The sequence below is a fragment of the Eucalyptus grandis genome, chromosome 5 (genome assembly GCF_016545825.1).
Source record: "Eucalyptus grandis isolate ANBG69807.140 chromosome 5, ASM1654582v1, whole genome shotgun sequence".
NCBI lineage: Eukaryota > Viridiplantae > Streptophyta > Magnoliopsida > Myrtales > Myrtaceae > Eucalyptus > Eucalyptus grandis.
In genome coordinates, this window is record NC_052616.1 from 60,510,999 (window position 1) to 60,530,503 (window position 19,505).

General features: G+C 37.9%; 1 protein-coding gene across 2 annotated transcripts; it reads left to right on the forward strand.

Moving 5' to 3' along the window:
- The first annotated feature begins 9,998 nt into the window (after window positions 1-9,998).
- On the forward strand, window positions 9,999-13,114 carry LOC104429514 (WEB family protein At1g12150). Of its 2 annotated transcripts, XM_039314151.1 has the most exons (4): window positions 9,999-10,155; window positions 10,227-10,356; window positions 11,051-11,254; window positions 11,417-13,114. In XM_039314151.1, exons 3-4 carry the CDS (start codon window positions 11,081-11,083, stop codon window positions 12,935-12,937), a joined length of 1,695 nt encoding a protein of 564 aa, XP_039170085.1. In that variant the 5' UTR covers window positions 9,999-10,155; window positions 10,227-10,356; window positions 11,051-11,080; the 3' UTR covers window positions 12,938-13,114. The 2 variants fall into 2 exon arrangements, with proteins under 2 accessions (XP_039170085.1, XP_010040672.2); XM_010042370.3 differs by lacking the exon at window positions 9,999-10,155 and having other exon boundaries at window positions 10,173-10,356.
- Window positions 13,115-19,505: the final 6,391 nt, after the last annotated feature.

Here is a 19,505-nt window from a genome sequence, read left to right on the forward strand (position 1 = left end):
TCCTCTCTGTTATTGCAAGTGGGAAGCAAATAGTCAATATTTATATAGAAGGCTGTGTGTAGTCCTTTTTAGATTTTTCTACATGGAGAATGAGGCGTCCCAAGATTTTTTGAGCACCCCACTAATTAATCTCCAATAGAAATTGACACTTCAACCCTTCTATCTACGTGACATCCTGAAATTCGACCCCGTTTCGATAAAGTTAAATGGGTATTTCGTCGACATGCCTATGGTCATTTTTCTCTGAGCTGATCTCTCACGAGTTAACTAACCTATTGGGTGAAGCCATTAAGGGATGTATCCACGGTAAAATCCCTAAAAACTATATAATTGGTTGGATTGGACTAAAATTGTGTCAGATTGATTCTAACCACATAATTGAATTCGATTTCGGGAAATGAATATTCGAGCGTGTCATAATTCATTTTTAGGACCTTATCTCATCGTCCGTCAAATTATTGACGAGTTTGAAATTTCGGGAAAGAAATTATTGGAGGAAAAATCAAAGATCAGAAGAAATTAAGCAAGTGAAAGAGAAAGGGAAATAATAATAGTAATAAGCATAATATAATTATCTTATTATTTTCTTTTATTCTTTCTGTCTCTCTCCCTCTTCTCTCTCCTCCTTTCACCCCTCCCCCACGTGATCTTTTCCCCCTCTTTCGGACCGTTCACCCCCCTTTCCCCTTTTTCTTTTTCTCTCTCTTTTCCCCTCGTGCGAGAAATCCCCCACCAACTGACTTGCCGTTTCTCACTTTGTTTCCCTCATTTTGACCTTTTGACTAGTCAAACCCTCTTATTTTCTTCTTCTTCTCTCTCTCTCTCTCTTGGCGAAGAGGTCACCTAAGAGAATGCATGTGACTTGGAGACTCAGTATGTTCTCCTGGAGAATGCATGTGGCTCGGTGACAGTGTATGGCATCGTAAAAAGGGCACGTGAACTCAGTAAATTGATGCATCACTTTGGTGAGTTAGCACCTAAGAGAAGGCACGTGGGCCCGGGCATCGTGAAAAGGACACGTGACTCAGTGATCTGATGCGTCACTTTGGCGAACTAGTGCTTTAGAGAATGCACGTGGGTCTAGTATTCGGGAATAGCATCTAAAAGGGCACGTGGCTCGGTGACTTGATGTACCACCTTGGCGAAGAGGTCGCCTAAGAGAATGCACATGGGCCCAAGGTTTGAGGCACGTGGCTCAAAGACTTGGTATGTCGTCCTAGAGAATGCACATGGCCTACCTTCTAGATATTCCACTGTGGGAAATGATTTAGGTGACATGTAATCAACTGGTTCGATTTGTTTTGAGTGAGTGGGTGCCTATTATGAATTGTACTGACTCGCAGGCGGAATCTGAGGCCAAGGTAAGTCCTCTGATTTGTGCGTGTTTAGGTAGCCTATAGTATAATGGTTTACTAATCGGGGTTTAGTGGGGTAGAACTTGCCGAGACGTAGTTTCATCCGGTTGTGGGACAACTTTTTTGGCCCGTGGGACAACTTTTTTGGCCCGTAGATGAACCCGAGGAGGAGGAATCGGAGAAGGAGAACACTGAAGTGAAACCTGAGGAGGAGAAAGATTTTGAAGAAGAAGATGATCTAGAAAGGGATCTTGAGTACAACCGGATGAGGACTGAGGTCCCATCCTCTTTTGGGAATCCTGTTTTGATGTGAATAGAGTGAAATTAAAAAGTCGTGAATAGTTTGTGAAATACTTTGAGTTATGTTCTGTATAAAAGTATGGTTGTGAATTTCAATATGAAAAATATAGCCTTGCTTTTTTATCCCATCGATTTACTGTCTGAGGATTTGTAACTGCTTCCGCATGTGCTTAATAAATGAAAGGGTCGGCGATACATAGTCCTGTGATATCATATTATAAAATCGACCAATGGAAAATGATGTATGCGTGCCCGAGGATTGGGGCGTGACAATCTCACACTCGCACAAGGGGTAATTAACAGAGGTGTGAGGCTTGTGCTTCAAAAGGTTGCAATTTGAATCTTGGTTTTAAGAGAAAAATACGAATACACTTATAACATTAGCAATCTATCGGGATATTATAGACGGTGATTCAACCAAATTCTAGTGAAGTCAAAATTTCTTGGAATTCTGTGACAGTTGTTGTAGTTAAAAAAAAAAAAAGTTCACATAACCAATGATAGCTGAAATCTGAATGAAAATCCTCTATCTCCAAATGATGCTTCAATTTATGTGCATGCATAGTACGATGAGTTGCATTATTAAAATATGCAATGCTTGCAACTATGCTCAGATTAAGAGTAACAAACGCACTAAGATTTCAGATATGTAACCATTGGAACACATTAAGGCAATAGACGATCTATAATCCTTTCATTCTCTTGTCTTCTTTATCATAGTACTCGTATATAATGTGGGATCATCTCCATCGGTTGAACTTGATGAGAATTTACATTGCTTCTTGGTACCTTAGGAAATACAAGACACATACATTAACAGACGGACAATTTTTGCAAGTTCATATGAAGAAAGCACCATATGGCATGTCCAGCGAAGCGTCACCGTTCATCATAAGAGTGGCCCAACAATATTTATGATAAACGCGTTTTTAGCCACCTTTTGTTAGGCTACTCTCTTAAGAGGGTAATGATCATGGTACTATGTTTTTCAAGAGCACTAGATTAACATCACCTAATGACAACATCGGATACTGCCAATCTTGCTTCTAACTAATGTGTTGGCCTTTGTTAGACTTGTTGAAAAATATGTCTCGAGTTTAAGCATCAACAAACTTTCTTGATTCAAATAGGTTTTCTAATTGAATAGTCACCTAGTCGGAGAAGGTTTCTTAATTTGAATCAACTTCTTACTTATGAATAAAAAGTGAATGTTCTTTATAAAGAGTAATAAAGAAGTGACTTTTTCATGAATTACGCCTGGAAAGCTTTTAGTAATGAAGCCAATAAATCTTGTGGTAAGATTTATGACTTCCTTTGTGAGAGTGAGAAATTAAGGGGCTAAAAATTGTGAGTTACTGTGTGTATTTAGGAGCTGGGAAACACTTAAAGTAGTTTAGTGATTTGAGTGTGGTTGTAATTACTATTGTATTGCTTAATTTATAATGAAAAATTTGGCTACTCTTTTCATAGACGTAATTTACATCGACTGAACCAAACAAATTTAGTGTTCGATCTATTTTTTTCTATCTATTTTATTATTCGACCGCTTGTTTCCACAACAAAACTCATGAAATTTGTTGCGAAAATAAGCAATTGAATAATAAAATTAACATAATAGGAAAATAAATCGATTATTAGATATACGCGGTTTGCTTAGAGTGACCTACATCTATAGGGAGAGTAGGACAGAATTTCGATATAGATCAATTGACATAATAGAGATTATAACCACATTTGAGTCATTCAAACATTCTTAATGTTTCTCAATACTTAATCATAATGTCTAATCCCAAAATCTCTCAAAAAATAATCTCCCAACCTCATCAAGGAAAAATCTTTGCCCACAAGATTTAATTGGCTTCAATACTCTCAAATTACTCGAGTGCAATTCACGAAGAAGTTCCATCTTGGATACTCTTCACAACGAAAACAATTCTTATATACATATATACAAGAATATGATCCAAAATAGAAAATTCATTTTCAGGAAACCTAATTTTCAACAAAATTGAACGCAGGATTAGTTTAGGGACATTTACCCCTTAATTAAGCTAGGGTTTCATCAATCAATAGGGTTAATGAATGGCCTAACAAAACTAGAGCAACAGCCAGCACATACTTTCGTCGTGCATGTTTAGTCAGAATTAGGGTTATGACATAGAGGATGCGTTGTAAATCAAAAGTGTCTAAAATCTATTTCTACACAACTAGATGGATAGAACTCTAGAGATTATCTTAGGAGCCAAAGGATAGGTGAGACAACTTGATCGAAATCGCAACATAAACAATTTCCGCCGCTAGTAAATTCGAGGGCTTAGTTGCTATATCAGAAAAAAAAATTATTACTTATAATATAATGGGAAATTTTTAAAGATTATCGAATTTCATGGACAATGATTAGGAACTCTTCTATAATTTTTTTCTTTTTCCGAGAATTAATTGATCTACAGGTGGAGTTGGTGGGGACACTCAAATAAGAACTTTAAATTGGAAAATGTAACATTATATATTCGATCGTATGACCCTCGCTCTCTTAGTCCCTTCAAATTAGGACCACTATAGAAAACACTAGTTGAATGCGACTTGACAAGAGTCCATAATTGATGATATTTTACTAATCCAACCAATCTAGCCATTAAAGGACGGACCTATGATCTATGATTTAACCTCAAGCTCATACCTTACGCGACATTGGGTACTCAAAATGATGTTATAAGAATCTTCTAATGAGATGTTGCCACTAGCTTACTTGGGTCAGGTATAAATCAAATAAGACATGAGAGTGTATTTCACTTCCTACGCAACTAGAGATTAGAGACTTGATTACACTAGCTAACTAATTAGTATCATTTCGGTACTTAATCTTGTTCATTTTAAAAAAAAAAAGGTTTCTATCAAGCAGTATGGATTAATTTTATACCTATTCAATAATATGTGAATGATCATGTGGGTGCGTAATCATTAATATAACAATTGGCAACTAATGAAAACATTAAGTAAATTGCATGGTATAGCGAAGACGCAACTCTAAAGAGAAAGATACATGTAAATCCTAACTAGACTATAAGAAAGCCAAAATCAATGTATCAGAAGTGCATAAATAAGGGCATTTGTCTATAAGGATAATCAAAACCATAAGGTAGAGCCCTAGAGGCTTGTTTAATTTTGAGCATGGTTCTAAATTGAAGTGCTTCTGCTTTTTAGGAGAAAATTATCCAAAAGACTATTTTAAAACTTTTTGAGGAATTCCAATTATTTTAAAGAATTTTTTGGAATTTTTGGATGTTAAATTTTTGAATTTTTATACGAAGATATTTTTCCTTAATTTTTAAATTAAATTAAGAAGAACCCGGGCCGGCCCTGGGGCCCAGTCCACATATAAGGTCAGATGTGGGCTTATGGGTTTGGACTAGTGATATCAACCGGACAAATAAAAGAAGTGGGATCAATGTAAAAATTAGTACATACAAGTAAAAAAATATTATCATTTACTAAAAAGAAATTAATCCTAAGCCCAACCCAGATTTACCAACACTAAGCATATGAAAAGTTCTTAATGTTAGTTGAGTCTCTGGTTCTAACCCGAAATAGGCCATGGACTTGGATCTATTAACGAGCATAATGAGACTTGATCCTTACGAGCGAAGGCTACTTCAATAGATTCAGACCTCCCTTCTTCCTCGAATCTCTTCATCCACCCCAGAACGTGTGAGCTCATCCACCTTCAACATTAAGACTTAAAATCAACAAAAGAAGGCGTCATGGACCGCCATCTCAAACATTGAACGCAATTTCACCGTTGTATACCACCCGCACTTTGCCGGACCACCCGGGTATCGCCGACCATCATCTATTTGCTCCTATTCACCAAGCAAACACCATAGAAGCACCGAACAAGAGTCGAAAAGACCAAAAAGCATATTAAACTATGGTGACAAAAACGTGCATTATTGAGACTAATAAATATCACCATTAAGCGAGCTTTATTACTACACATTCGAAGCAACTAAAAATCGGACGAAAATGCGCACAACTTGGTGTAGACATTTCATCAGACAGCGTGTGCAGTGGGCTAAAGAGAAGCGAATGACTGCTCCGTAACTCGGGCAAATCAACAATGAACTCTGGAATTCACCATTAAGCGAGCCTTATTACTACGCATTCGAAGCAACCAAAAATCGGACGAAAATGGGCACAACTTGGTTTAAACATTTTGTCAGACACAGGGTGTGCAGTGGGCTACAGAGAAGCAAATGACCGTTCTGTGACTCGGGCAGATCAGCAATGAAATCAGGAATCTCACCGTTAAGCTTGTTCCCGAAGAGATGCAAAAGGGTCGGTGCTCTTCAGCTGGGAGAAGGACTCCGGAATCTCTCCTGAGAACGTGTTGTTAGACAGATCCAGAGACTTAAGGCTCTTCAAGTACCCGAGATAAGAGTTCTCGCAGCTTCGTCGGGTTCCCGATCTCCGGCGGGATGGCGCCCGTGAGCTTGTTGCCGGAGACGGCCAGGTTCTCGAGGAACAACGACCGGCCATCCTCAAGCGGGATCTTCCGAGTGAAGTAGTTGCCCCGGAGGTGCAAATGACGCAGCTCGGGCATCTCGGCGACGGCGACGGCGATGGTGACGTTGTCATTGTAGAGGCCGAGGACGCAGAGGTTCTTGAGGAGGCCGGGTTGGGATGGAAGCGAGTAAGATAAAGGAGACCATAGAACCCCAAATAAGAAGAGGAACTCGACCACTTTGGTGTGTTTGGTAACATTTCTATTTAAAAATTGTTTAAGGGAACAGAAATAGAAAAAAATATTTATTTCGGGGAAAAATTTTGAACAAAAACGCGTTTGGTAAATGCATTAGAAATATAAAAAGAATAGAAACACGTTTGGTAAACTTGTATAATTTTTTATTTCTTTTAATTTTTTAATATTTTTATTTTATTTTTCTATTTTCTTTCTTATTTTCTTATTTATTATTTATTATTTATTTTTCCTTTTTACTTTTTTCTTCTTTTGGCGGCGGCCTCACTTAGCCACGGCGAGGCTCGGCGTCGCCGGCCGCTGGGCGAGCTCGGCCTTGCCGGATTTGGGCGAGATCGAGCTCGCCCAGCCCGGCACGAGGTTGGCCTCGCCGGGGACCGGCGACGCTCCGGCGAGGTTGGCAATCGGCCAAAGAAAAAAGAAAGAAAAAAGAGAGAAGAAAGTGTTCCTAAATTTTGTTCAAGAAACAAGAAACGACTTTTTTTGTTTCTTATTTCCGTTCAAATGTGTTTTGGGAACAAAAACAATTTTGGAATAAAACGCAAACAAACGCGTTTCTGTTCCTTTTTTGTTTCCAGGAATAAAAAAACAAAAATTTGAGTTCCTGGGAACAGAAACACATTTTAATAAACAGGCCCTTTCTTGCCTCCTCTCCCTATTTCTCTCCTTCGAGCTCTCCTTTTGATGAAAATTGACAAAAATAATCCTGAAATTTGGTCTCATGTGCAATTTAATCCTTAAACATTCAAATTTTTGATGTAGTCTCTTAATTTTAACTTAATGTGTAATATGATCATAAACTTTTGGTACATGTTTAATTCGGTCATTAAATTGTACAAAAATGTTCAATATAATCATTTCATAAATATTTAAGATTGAGGACAATATTGAAGATTTACATATAGTTCAGAGACCAGATTGAAAATGTATCAAAAGTTTAGAGATCATATTAAATAAATTAAAAGTTTATAGATTAAATCATATATTGGGCCAAAGTTTAGGACTATTTGTGTTATTATCCCATCTTTTTATGCCAAATTTTGTCCTTTTTTGTCTCTGCCTCTTCCGTCCTCTCTGTCTCCTCTTGTGTGCATCATCCTCCCTTCTCGGTACCGTCCACCTCTGCAACCCCTCTCTCTTCTTCTTCCTCTTTTTTGTCCTTGAGCCATTGTCCAAAGGAAGGAGAATAGAAGGAATGAGTGGGCCGGCCCGTGCAGGGAAAAGAAAAAAGAAGGAAGAGGAGAAGGGGCCGGGCCTAACCCTAGTACGTTTCTCTTTTTCTTTTCTTTTTTCCAAACAATAACAATAATTTTTTGATGATTTTTTTGAAAATTTTAATAATTACAATTACTAATGTAAATATTCTTAATGCCCTATATGCGATGCAAATTAATGAAAATTATATTTTAGGTTGGGAGTTACAAAATTAATTCATAATTTTCCGTCCAATTAAATCATAAGTAAAAAGATAAAATTTAAGTGTCAACATCATTGAAGTATTTTAGTGAACTAGAGAGGAAGAGCTAGAAAACACCTATGATGAGGTGGATGTCGATAACAGTGTCATGTAAAATGAGCGATATTCACGTCAGCAATTTTTTATTAAAATTGACCAAAATGACTCGATTGGCAAATTATCATAAGATTTAAGATTAAATTAACTAAATTGAAAATTTTAAAATTGGATTGGCGCAAGTGAAATAGGTTTAGGACTTTCTAGTAATTTTCTACTTGATTGTATGGCTAGACAAGGTTCCAGAGTAAATATTGGCCGTCATGAATTTTATTAGGTAATCCTGAAATAGAGAAAGCTTTATTTGGCAAGTAAAGAAGTGAAAGACCTTATTCACGAATATAACGTGTTTAAATATCCATCTCGAAATTTACCAACTCTATTTATAATAGGATTTCGGTGAAGAATTTTAACAATTGCAACTATAACATGTTTATTGTGAAAATCGAGCAGCTCCAAATGTCCGTGGTATCATATTTACCAAATCTCTTTATAGAGTGATTTTGGCAAAAAGAAAAAAAAAATCGAAGCTTTGGAATAATCCTCAACATGTTTATTATGAAAAAGAGAGCAGTTCCAAATTCCCTTAATATACATTTAATTTACAATTAATAGTGAGTTAATTCTAAAAGAGTTACGTCCTCATCTGAACTTCTTCAAATAGTGATCATCAATTAATGATTTTTAGCAAAGAGAGTAAGCGTGAGTATGTTAGGTTTGATTAGTCAAATCGGAAGGGCAGATTAAGATCTCTTTCATTGACAAGTCCATAAGATCATCGTTGGACCAAAGGGTCTCGATGTTTATCAACAAACAATATAATTGATTCACGAGAGAAATGCAAGCATGATTTCATGTTTAATCAATTGTAATTGCGCGAAGACTAACGATGATCAATATTCTTCGTTCAAATGGGTATATGGACAATCTTTTTTTTCTAAAAAATGCGTGCAATCCAAAGTTTTTGGTTTTGAGATAACTCGATGTCGATGTTCATAACCTCAATTGTTGGCCGAAAGGGTTTCGATGTTTATCAGCAAACAATATAATCGATTCACGAGACACATGCAAGCATGATCTCATGTTTAATCAATTGTAAACGCGCGAAGACTAACGATAAACAATATTCTTCGTTTAAATGGGTATATGGACAATTCTTTTTGAAAAAGAAAATGTTATGTGGGCAATCTAAAGTTTTGGTTTTTAAATAACCGAGACACATACGAGACAATGCCTGGTATGTCAAATGGACCAATGAATTTAACTGGTCCTTTTAATGGAATTGATTCGCATGAAATGAACAATCAAGATGGACTGCTTTCGACCAACCTGGTGATTAGTCAAATGATCCATGACTTGATTTGCAAATCGAAAGTCACATTTCCGGTTCCTTAGCCTACTCTGATCTCACGATACCTTAATTAATTTATGAAGGATGGCTTTAGATTTAGTTGTATTGCCGGTACCGGGCTTTCCCAATTGCACTTGATAGGGTTGCGGTGATGCGCTTGTCCAGTGAATAGTTGATGTTTTATTGACAGGGTGGGTCTCCATTCCGTGCAAATTACTTTTTTCATTTTTATTTTTTATTTTTTGGTTTGCAAGATGGTCACTTTCCATTTAACAAGGTGGAGGTCACATAGTCCATGCCAATACTAAAGGAGAACTACAAATAATTATTACTTCCCTTCCAAGGAGCTTTACCGAGTTGAAATTAAATAGGAGATCTCGTACTTATTAAGATATAAAGTTTCGATAATCTTTACGGTCGCTTCAACTCGATTTAACAGTCCAACCAAATTTCTCTAAAGATAATGCTAGAGATACAAAACCAATTGCACTAGTCCACATTTCGGCTGGGGTAAAAAAATTCTCAATTGAATCGCCGCTGAGATTTGTCAAATGGCCTTGCCGACGGACGAACGCCGGGAACCGAAAGACGAAAAGCAAATCCGAGTGGTAATTACTAATTATGATCAGTCCCTCTCTTCTGATGATTATCTGTGATTCTACGTTTGGGAACCACAAATGCACGAAGAGCAAAAGGGAACATGTTTCGGTTGGCGGTTGGCACTGACCGTTGAAAGCCCGCGAAATCCTCTCCTCTTTCGGCGTTCGATAGGAGGGACTTACCTGTCCTGTTCCTCTGGTTTCTCTCCCACGAAAACCAAGGCTTCCAAGAGAAACACCCGAAAAGAAGAAGAGAAAAACCAGTTCTTTCGAAGAATCTGGTAACCGCAATTCCCTCTCCCTCTCTCTCTCTGACCCTTTCTTGTTTGTGAATTTTCTTTTCTTGTGGAAGATACTGTCAAGATCATCACGCCGATTTCCTTTCCGGGAGTCAGCCGATGAATGTTGTGTTGATGCCGTAGTCGCCGCCATTTTCCGGGCATTCTTGATCGAACTTTGTCTCAGATAACCCGGGATTCGAGGTACATTTTTCTTCAAACGCTTCGTCTTTTTCATGTACCCGATTCGAATGGAAATAGAAGTTTTTGGAGGGGGATTAGCTCTTTCGCCGCTGCTTGATTTGCCCGGCTTTGCCATCCTGAAGCTGATTCTGTGTAAATAGTTTTCTTTTTTCACATTGTAAAGATATCCTTTTCTTGGCAATTCAAGCTTAGAATATTCAATCTTGCGTATGCATGTGCTATTGGAAAACGGAACAAGATTTTTCGATCAACAAGTTTATCCATCCCTTGTTACCCGTAAAGTCCTCATCTGATGCGGAATTGGTTGAAATTGGTGAATTTTCGGATCAATTGTAGATGAGATGATGAGTCAATTGCCTCGACAATCGACATTATGAGTTTCTGGATTTATGCGGATTGGCTTTGGTGCATGACCTTTGTACCTTCATGAGTTTGTCCTGGTCACTTCACAAGATAATCTAGATTCGCAGATTAAGGTGTCTTCTGATTAGTTTCAAGCACAAAATCGCATGACGATTCTTTCTCGAGTACGGATTTGCTAAATTAGTAATCAGGGATTTAGCATTTGCGGTGTGACGATCATGTAGATTGTGCCACGCTGAGGATGCTGTGCAGAGCGCGTTCCTGTCTATCAGATGTTCTGGTTCTTCTTGTTGATTACGATGCATGCTGGTAATGTTGCTTGATTTTGCAGGTCAGATTAGGATTTCAAAGGGAAAAAAAAATGGTAAATATTCGCATCAAAGATGACCAAAACCCAGTGGAGTCCCCGAGAGCCGAGGTCGGCGAGATCGACACCCGAGCTCCATTTCAATCTGTTAAGGCTGCTGTGAGTCTATTTGGCGAGGTAGCAAGCAAGAAGAAGCCGGCCATCAGGAGGTCAAAAACTTCTTCAGAGGTAATTAAATAAAAGACCGTCAAGAAATGTACCATTTGAAGGCTTGAATTATAACCATACGCATGAAATCGAACGGTGCATCATACCCCGTTAACTATACTTTGGGTGAGTAACACTTGAACAATGTGCTGATGTTATCCATCCGTCGAATTGTCTTTCCAGAATGTACTGGACAAGGAGACACAGCTTCTTCTGGCACAAAAAGAACTAAACCGGATCAAACAGCAGTTGGAAAACGCAGAAACCACAAAAACACGAGCGCTTTCCGATCTGGGGAAGGCAAACAGAACGGTTCAGGAATTGACCACCAAGCTCAACTCTGCAATTGAGTCCAAACAAGCAGCCATCGAAGCCACCGAGGCCGTGAAACACAAGGCTAAGCATCTTGAGCGAGTGAAATCCCAAAACCTCGAGCGGACCAGTTCATGGAAAAAGGAATTAGGCACTACGAGGGATGAGTACAGAAGAGCAGCCACCGAATTGAATACCGCTAAGCAAGAGCTCACCAAGATCAGGCAGGACTTTGATGCAACTCTAGAAGCCAAATTGGCCGCTTTCCAACAAGCAGCCGAAGCTCAACGCTCAGCCAAAGTTAACTCGGAGAAAGCTAGTGAATTGTCTAAGGAAATCCAGGCAATGCGCCAATCCCTCGATCACCTAAAGGCCACATCTTTTCAAGCCGAAAAGGAGCAGGCCAAGTTCGTGGAAGAGAAAGATGCTCGGCTAAAAGCTTGCAAGATTGCCAAAGAAGAAGTGGAAGAGAAGCTCCCTTCTTTGAAGAAAGAATTCAATCCCGCACAGACGAGGAATCTTGAGCTAAAGCTCGGGGAAACAACTGAAGAGATTGAGGTTCTACAGAACGAGATGAAGAAGGTCCACGCTTCCGACATGGATTCAGTCAAGGTCATCACTACGGAGCTTAACGAGGCCACAAAGGCATTACAAAATGTTGCCGAAGAAGAGAGCTCCTGTAGAGAGCTGGTGAATTCTCTCAGGCAAGAACTGGAGGACATGAAGACAGAGCGTATCAGTTTGGAAGAACGGGAAGCGGAATTGCAGAGAACCATGAAGACCCTTCAAGCCGAATTGATTGAACAAAAGCAGGAACTCGAAGCGGCCCCTCAAGAAGAGATGGAAAATGATGCTGCTGACGAACAGACAATATCGTTGGCAATTCAAAAGACTATGCAGGAAGCAGAAGAGATGAGGAGAGCGGCTGAAGAGCTCAAGCGTGAAGCCGAAGCAAGCCGTGTTGGGAAAGAGGAGGTGGAGAGGATGCTAGAGGCAACACTGAAAGAGGCAGAGGTGGCAAAAACAGCAGAGAAGAGGGCGCTCGATCAGATTAAGAACCTGAGCGCTAAGGCAGACATGGTGAGCGCGTCAGACCCTGATTCCAGCGGCTGGATCAGAATGTCGGTACAGGAGTTTGAGTCCTTGAGCAGGAAGGTTGAGGAGTCAGAAAATTTGGCGGAGATGAAGTTGGCAGCAGCGGCGTTTCAGATGGAAGCAGTGAACACCAAGAAAAGCGAGGCGGAGAAGCGGAAGGAGGTGATCCTGAAGGAGATTGAGGAGATTAAGGAGGCCACAGAGTTCGCCCTAAAGCAAGCAGAGATGGCTGAGGCGGCGAAGAAGGCCATAGAGGGTGAGCTTACGAAACGGCGTCAACAAGAGCAAGGCAACTAATGAATTTTCTGTTTCAGGCCGAAACAATTCCCACAACGGAGAAGGAAGAAAAAAAATTTGCATTCCACGGTCGAGTTTGAGTTCAAATGATCATTAAGCTGTCATGTGAAGGAAGCTATGAATGTCTCTTGAGAAAACTCATTTTGTGCAAATACGACTGATAATTCTTCACATTGATTAGATGCAGAAAAGAAACAACTTAAAACTACGAAGATCGACCTTATTGTACATCTGAATTATCCTCCAAAGTTCGTACTCATGACGTGATCTGAGGGTGCAATACAGCTGGTCTCAAACTTGATCGAATTTGTTTTGCCACGACGTCCTGTAGTTAAAAGTTAATCTTTTGTTTCGCAACTGAGTGCAGAGAAGGCAAGCAGAGATGGACAAGAACAAGATTCAGCTCTCACCAGTTTCTGTTAATATAACAAGTCACGAACAGATGGCAATTCTCTAAAACTTAAGATAGGCTCGACCTATCCATGAAATGCTCCAAAAATGGCGAACCAGCGCCGAGAGAAAAAGCACGAACCCCTTGCGTTCCCTAACATACACATCTGGCACTCAACTAAAATAAGTTTTAGAGAATTGCCATCTGTTCGTGCAATAGCCTCAACGAAATGATTGTCAAGTTTGGAGTTAATCAGTGAATTGCCGACTCTTTTGGGACTCAATGACATGGAGATAGTGACCCACAGCCTGAATAAAAGTGAAATCAGCTAGTAGATGTTGGCCGTCAAAGCGGCATCCCATGATTAACATAGCTAGAAACTGGAACATATTGGAGGAGAAGACAAAGATTTGCGTATCTGGTTTGAAATTCATCGTTTTTTATGTGGAATGACGACGATTCGACACTCAGATTCTTCTCCTCTATGGCTCTCGGATCCTAGCTTGATGATACCGTTTCTCACGGCTTCCTTATGGGAGGTGAGAGAATGTTCTTGAAAGAATAAAGATTAGAGGAGGGACCTTAACGTTATTTATAGAGTTTTCGACCGGGCACTCTCATCATGGGCTGGGCCCAACTCGACCCACACAAGCTAGACCCATATTCGATTATTAATAAAACCTTATGTATTATCTTATTAGACAAACCCCGTAAAACGGTAAATTACAATATCAATTAATGTAGCATACATTAGGAGAACTTTTACATTATTTCACTAAGGCTATATTAATTGAGACTATATTGTATGTGCGCACCTTTATGTTAGTCTAGTAACTATTCTTAATAGTCAATCATATCCCATAAAGTCTCAAACACCAAATCATGACGGTAATTGCATGTACTCACACAAAACATTCCTTGGTCATAAGTACTTTCAACTTTACTAATATGAATTCAATATGATTATGTGGCAAATGGATAACACTTCATAAAGAGTAATACCTTATGTGCTATCTCTTTTATAGGTCACTATTCTCTTATCTTAAGTGTCATAGAAAATCGAATGTAATACTAGAGAATATCTTTATGGTTATAATGAACCCACATATATCTTATATTTATGGTTAACATTTCTTTATTATATTTATGCTTAACCTTTCTTTATATGCAATCAAGACATATGCTCAAGGTTGATAACCAAATGTCCCTATCCTTCACTCAAGGCTTACATGATATCTTGAGATTTCTATTACATGTAATCAACTTAATATGGTGACCACACCAAAATAGTTTCCACTAAACAGCAGCATCCAATAATGCTTCTCAGCCCATGTTCATGACATGTTGTTCAAGTACACAAGGGTGAAAGTTTTTAGTTAGTAGATCTATAACCATATCATTTGTGGAAATATGCTCTACTATAATGTTACCATTATGTATTGTTTCTTTAAAGTGAAAAACTTGACTGCCATATGTTCAAATCTCTCGAGACCTTTATTGTTGTTGATAAACAACATTGAAGAGTTATCGTCTTGATATAACCGTATGGGTTTGTCCATAAAATCAAATATGGTTAACTCCTTAATGAAATTTTGGAGCTAAATATCCCAAGTAACAGCTAAAAAGCATACTACATATTTCGTTTACATGGAAGAGGAAAATATATATTTCTGTTTTACGCTTTGTCATAACACTGCACCTTCTGCTAATATAAAGATATATTTTATTGTCGACTTCTTGTCATCCTGATAGTTAACAAAATCTACATTCGAATAATCTATTAGCTCTAGATCCTGAACATGTTTGTCAACATATAGTTTTCTTGTTCTTTTAAGTATCTCAAAGCTTTATTGCTAGCAATCTAGTGATCATGTCCTAAACTTGACTGATATCTGTCTAAAAGTCTTGCTACAAAAGCAATATCTAGCCTAGAGCATGCATAACACTTCTAAGTGCACTAGCATAAGGTATATCCTTCATTTGGGTTTTCCCAAAATCTGAATGAGGATATTGCAATAAACTCACTTTATTACCCTTAATAACATGAGTAATTTCTGGTTTACAATGTTGCATATTGAGTCTTTCTAAAATACAATCAACATATTTAATTTGAGATAAATCTAACATACGACAAGAAAGATTCATATGGATTTCAATGCCAATGATAAAAAATACCTAATCAAGGTCTTTCAAGTTAAAATTCCTTGACAACATCCACTTTGTCTTATGCACTAATCAAATGTCATTACTTGCAAGCAAGATATCATTTATATAGAGTATAAGAAAACTAAATTTTCTCCCACTAATCTTGCGGTATATACATCGATCTACTTTATTCTCAACAAAATTGAATAAAGTGACAACACTATGAAATTTTAAACATCATTGCCTATATACTTACTTAAGGACATAAATAAGGCTTTTCGGTTTACACACAATCTTACCCAAATCAACTGCTGCAAAACTTTTGGGTTACGCCATATAGACTTCTTTATCAAGATATTTATTGAGAAACACAGTCTTAATAATCATCTAGCATAATTCTATGTCAAAAATGAGCTATTAATACCATATTTACTCCGAAATAGTCTTTAGAAAAGATTGATAAAAAGTATGTTTATAGTCCGCTCCTTCTCTCTAAGTGAAACATTTCTCTTCTAATTTGAATTAAACTTCTCAATATTTCCTATGGAATTTCTTTTAATCTTGTACACTCATTTGCAACACATGAGCTTATGACCTTTAGCCACTTCAATAGGCTCTTAAACACTTTCATGTTTAATAGATTGTATCTCATCTTCCATCGTATCTAATCACAGATCTAACTGAGGATAAGAAACGGCACTTATGTATAAGTCACTAAATTGACCATGCGGCATATATCGTAATCATGCTATCACAATTAGACTACATATTTTGGTGGTATAACCGAACGTCTTTTCCTCGTAGATCTCTTAAGTGGACATACTACAACCACTTCATCCTACACCTAATCAGGAATTATATCAATAATAGTATTTAGAACTTCAACAGGCTTAGTCTATGGTGTAAAAGACTCCACAATTGTCTGTATAGGCAAAGACAAATATACAGTGATCCACACCATTCTATTATCTTTAATAATCTAAGACCAGTTATCCTCTGCAGCTGCGTCGAATTCCAAAAATTTTATTGTCTGCGATTCCACAATTCTTGTACCTCTATTGAGATGATTTAAGTTAGGTTCACATCTGTTGGAGAAAACTTCCTTGAGTGTTTTGAAGCTGACAAAACGTTTCCATTAGTCTAGTTTGAAGACTTGCAGACTCTTCCATCAAAGTCTAAAGACTTCGGACTGCCAGACTCAAGACTCAAAGTCTATCCTCATTGATAGTTTCTAGACCGTCGAAGAAGGCTTATCCAGAACTGGATGTTTCATTAAGGATTTGACTTTATTGATTGGAGAAGATCTCTTGGCTAGATATAGCATGCCGGAATCTATTATTCAAATCAAGATTGATTCAGGGATTATGGATCCGTTGATTGACGAAGTATACTTGGAAGGTTCTACTTATGGAAACCTAGATCCTGATTGTATGGGCGAGCAGGATTGATGGGCTATCGTCATGTTCCTTAAATAGCTCGAAGATCTTCCTAATTGATTCTGTCCAACGGGTAGATTGAAAGAATTCCTTTGGTAAGTGTCAACGGGTGTGATGGCATAAAGTAGTATATAAGGAAGATGTTCCAGTTGTTCGAGTGTGTGCGCGATAGAAGAATTCCAAAGTCTGAAGCTCCTTGTTCTTTGTCAATTAAACTGTTGAGCGAAATCTTGTACGCAAAAGAGAGTCTATATCTTTGAGAGACCTTGAGGAAGTGTAGTGGAGTCTCTACATTGTAAAATCAAGGAAGAGCTTTTCTGTAACAACTCTTTTGTTCATAGTGAAATCCAGCCAGTGGGCTGTCAGTGTGGAAGAGTGGATGTAGGTTTGGATTAAGCCGAACCACTATAATCTCTGTGTTCATATTCTCTTCTCTACGCTCTTTTACTTTGATCGTAACTTGTTTTGTTTACAAGAGACGAATTTCCTTTTCATAATCTATTGTTGATTAGTGCTGCACACTTATCTCGTAAAACTGTTTTTACACCTATTCACCCCTCCTCTAGGTGCTCATACTAGCTTTCACAATTGGTAGCAGAGCCTGTGTACTAACTTAAGTTGAAGTGTTTTACTTTAAAGTTAAAGATCCATGGCTAGTATGCTGGTTTTAGGACTGGTTGAAGGGCAGAGCAATACCAGACCGCCTTATTTTGATGGAAATGAATACAACATATGGAAAAACAAGATGAAGGCATTTCTAAGATCAAAGGATCCTCTGGAATGGGATGTGGTAGACACATGAATCATTCCTAAAGTTGCATCTATCTCAGAAAGAGGAAAAGAAGCCGTTGAGTCTAGTGAAATGACTCAAGAAGAGATAATCAAGAGACAAGCTCTTGATGCAAAAGCAATTTATTCTTTATATTGTACATTATCACCTACTGAATATAATAGAATATCTTCTTGTGTTACAGCTAAAGAAGTCTGGGATAGATTACACATCACCTATGAAGGAATTGATCAAGTGAAAGAAACCAGAATCAACATTCTGCTTGGTCAATACGAAGCATTCAAAATGAAATTAGGAGAATCTATCACTGACATGTTTAGTCGTTTTACAGAAATCGTGAATGGTCTTGAAAATCAAAGTCAACCAATTTTTGATCCCATGAAAGTAAACAAGCTACTGCGTGGACTCTCCAAGGATTGGAATCACATAAAGACTTTACTAAGTGAGACACAAAGAATTATGCCACTTTCTGTCGATGAATTGGTTGGGACTCTTCAGTCTTATGAAGTGGAGCGAATCAATGAAGATAAAGGTAAGAAATCCATTGCATTAAAATCTAATGATGATTCTGATGTCATAGATTCTGAAGACGATATGGATGATGAGGAGCTTGCTCTCATGATAAGAAGATTCAGAAAGTTAAACAGAAAGGGGAGAAGATTCAATCCAAAGAAACAAAGTTTTCAAAAACAACAGACTAAGTCTGTTGAGGATGATGAATCCAATAGAGATGTAATATGTTTTGAATGTAAGAAAAAGGGACACATCAGACCCAACTGTCCCATTCTGAGGAGAAAGAAAGGAAAAGCTGAGAAAGATCGAAAGGCACTCAAAGCAGAAACTTGGAGTGATACAGAATGTGAAGAAAGTGATGATGATTATGCCAATATTTGTCTCTTGGCACAATTAGACTCAGATTCAAACTCCGATACAGACTTAGATTCAGACAGTGAATTCGAGGTAAGTAATTTGAATATTTCTTCTAGAGTCTCTAGATACATTGATGAATTGTGTCTTAGTCTCAAAACTTCTCTCAAAATGATTTCCAAACTCAAAAGAGAAAATTCTGCACTAAAGCAACAGGAAAATGTTTAGAAAGAAAAGGTCAAAAGTCTAGACAAAAGTGTTACTACTTTGAAAGAAAATGCAGACAATCTTTCAAAAGAAAATGCATTCTTGAAAAATGACATCTCAAATATTTCTAAAAGATTTTCTATAGGATATGAGAAACTTGAAAAAATTCTTTCAGCACAAAGACCTTACTTCAACAAATCAGGTTTAGGAATGACTGCTGAAACTATTCCTCTAATTGATTTTCCTAAAGTAAAGGAAAGAATTAAGCAAAGACCTACAAGAGATGCTTACAAAAATCATTTTCAAAAAGTTTTTGTAAAACCAATAGGTCACAGTGCTCTTAGATGTTCTAAGTGCAATAGCTTAGACCATTTTGAGAAAGAATGTCCTATGGTTTGGAAACCTATTAAGAAGGTATGGGCAAAGACCGTATATTACACTAACACCAATGGACCCAAGAAAATATGGGTACCAAAGAAAGCTTGAGTCTCTTTTCTAAATGCGGGTCACTATCAAGAAAAAGATTAAATGGTACCTAGATAGTGGATGCTCAAGGCATATGACAGAGATTCAAATTGCTTCATAAAGCTTGTTCAAGTTAATGGTGGAAAAGTTTCATTTGGAGGAAACATCAAATGAAGAATTGTGGGATACGGAACTGTAAAGATTGGAAACCTCACGATCAGTAATGTTTCCTTAGTGGAAGGACTCAACTACAATTTGTTAAGTATC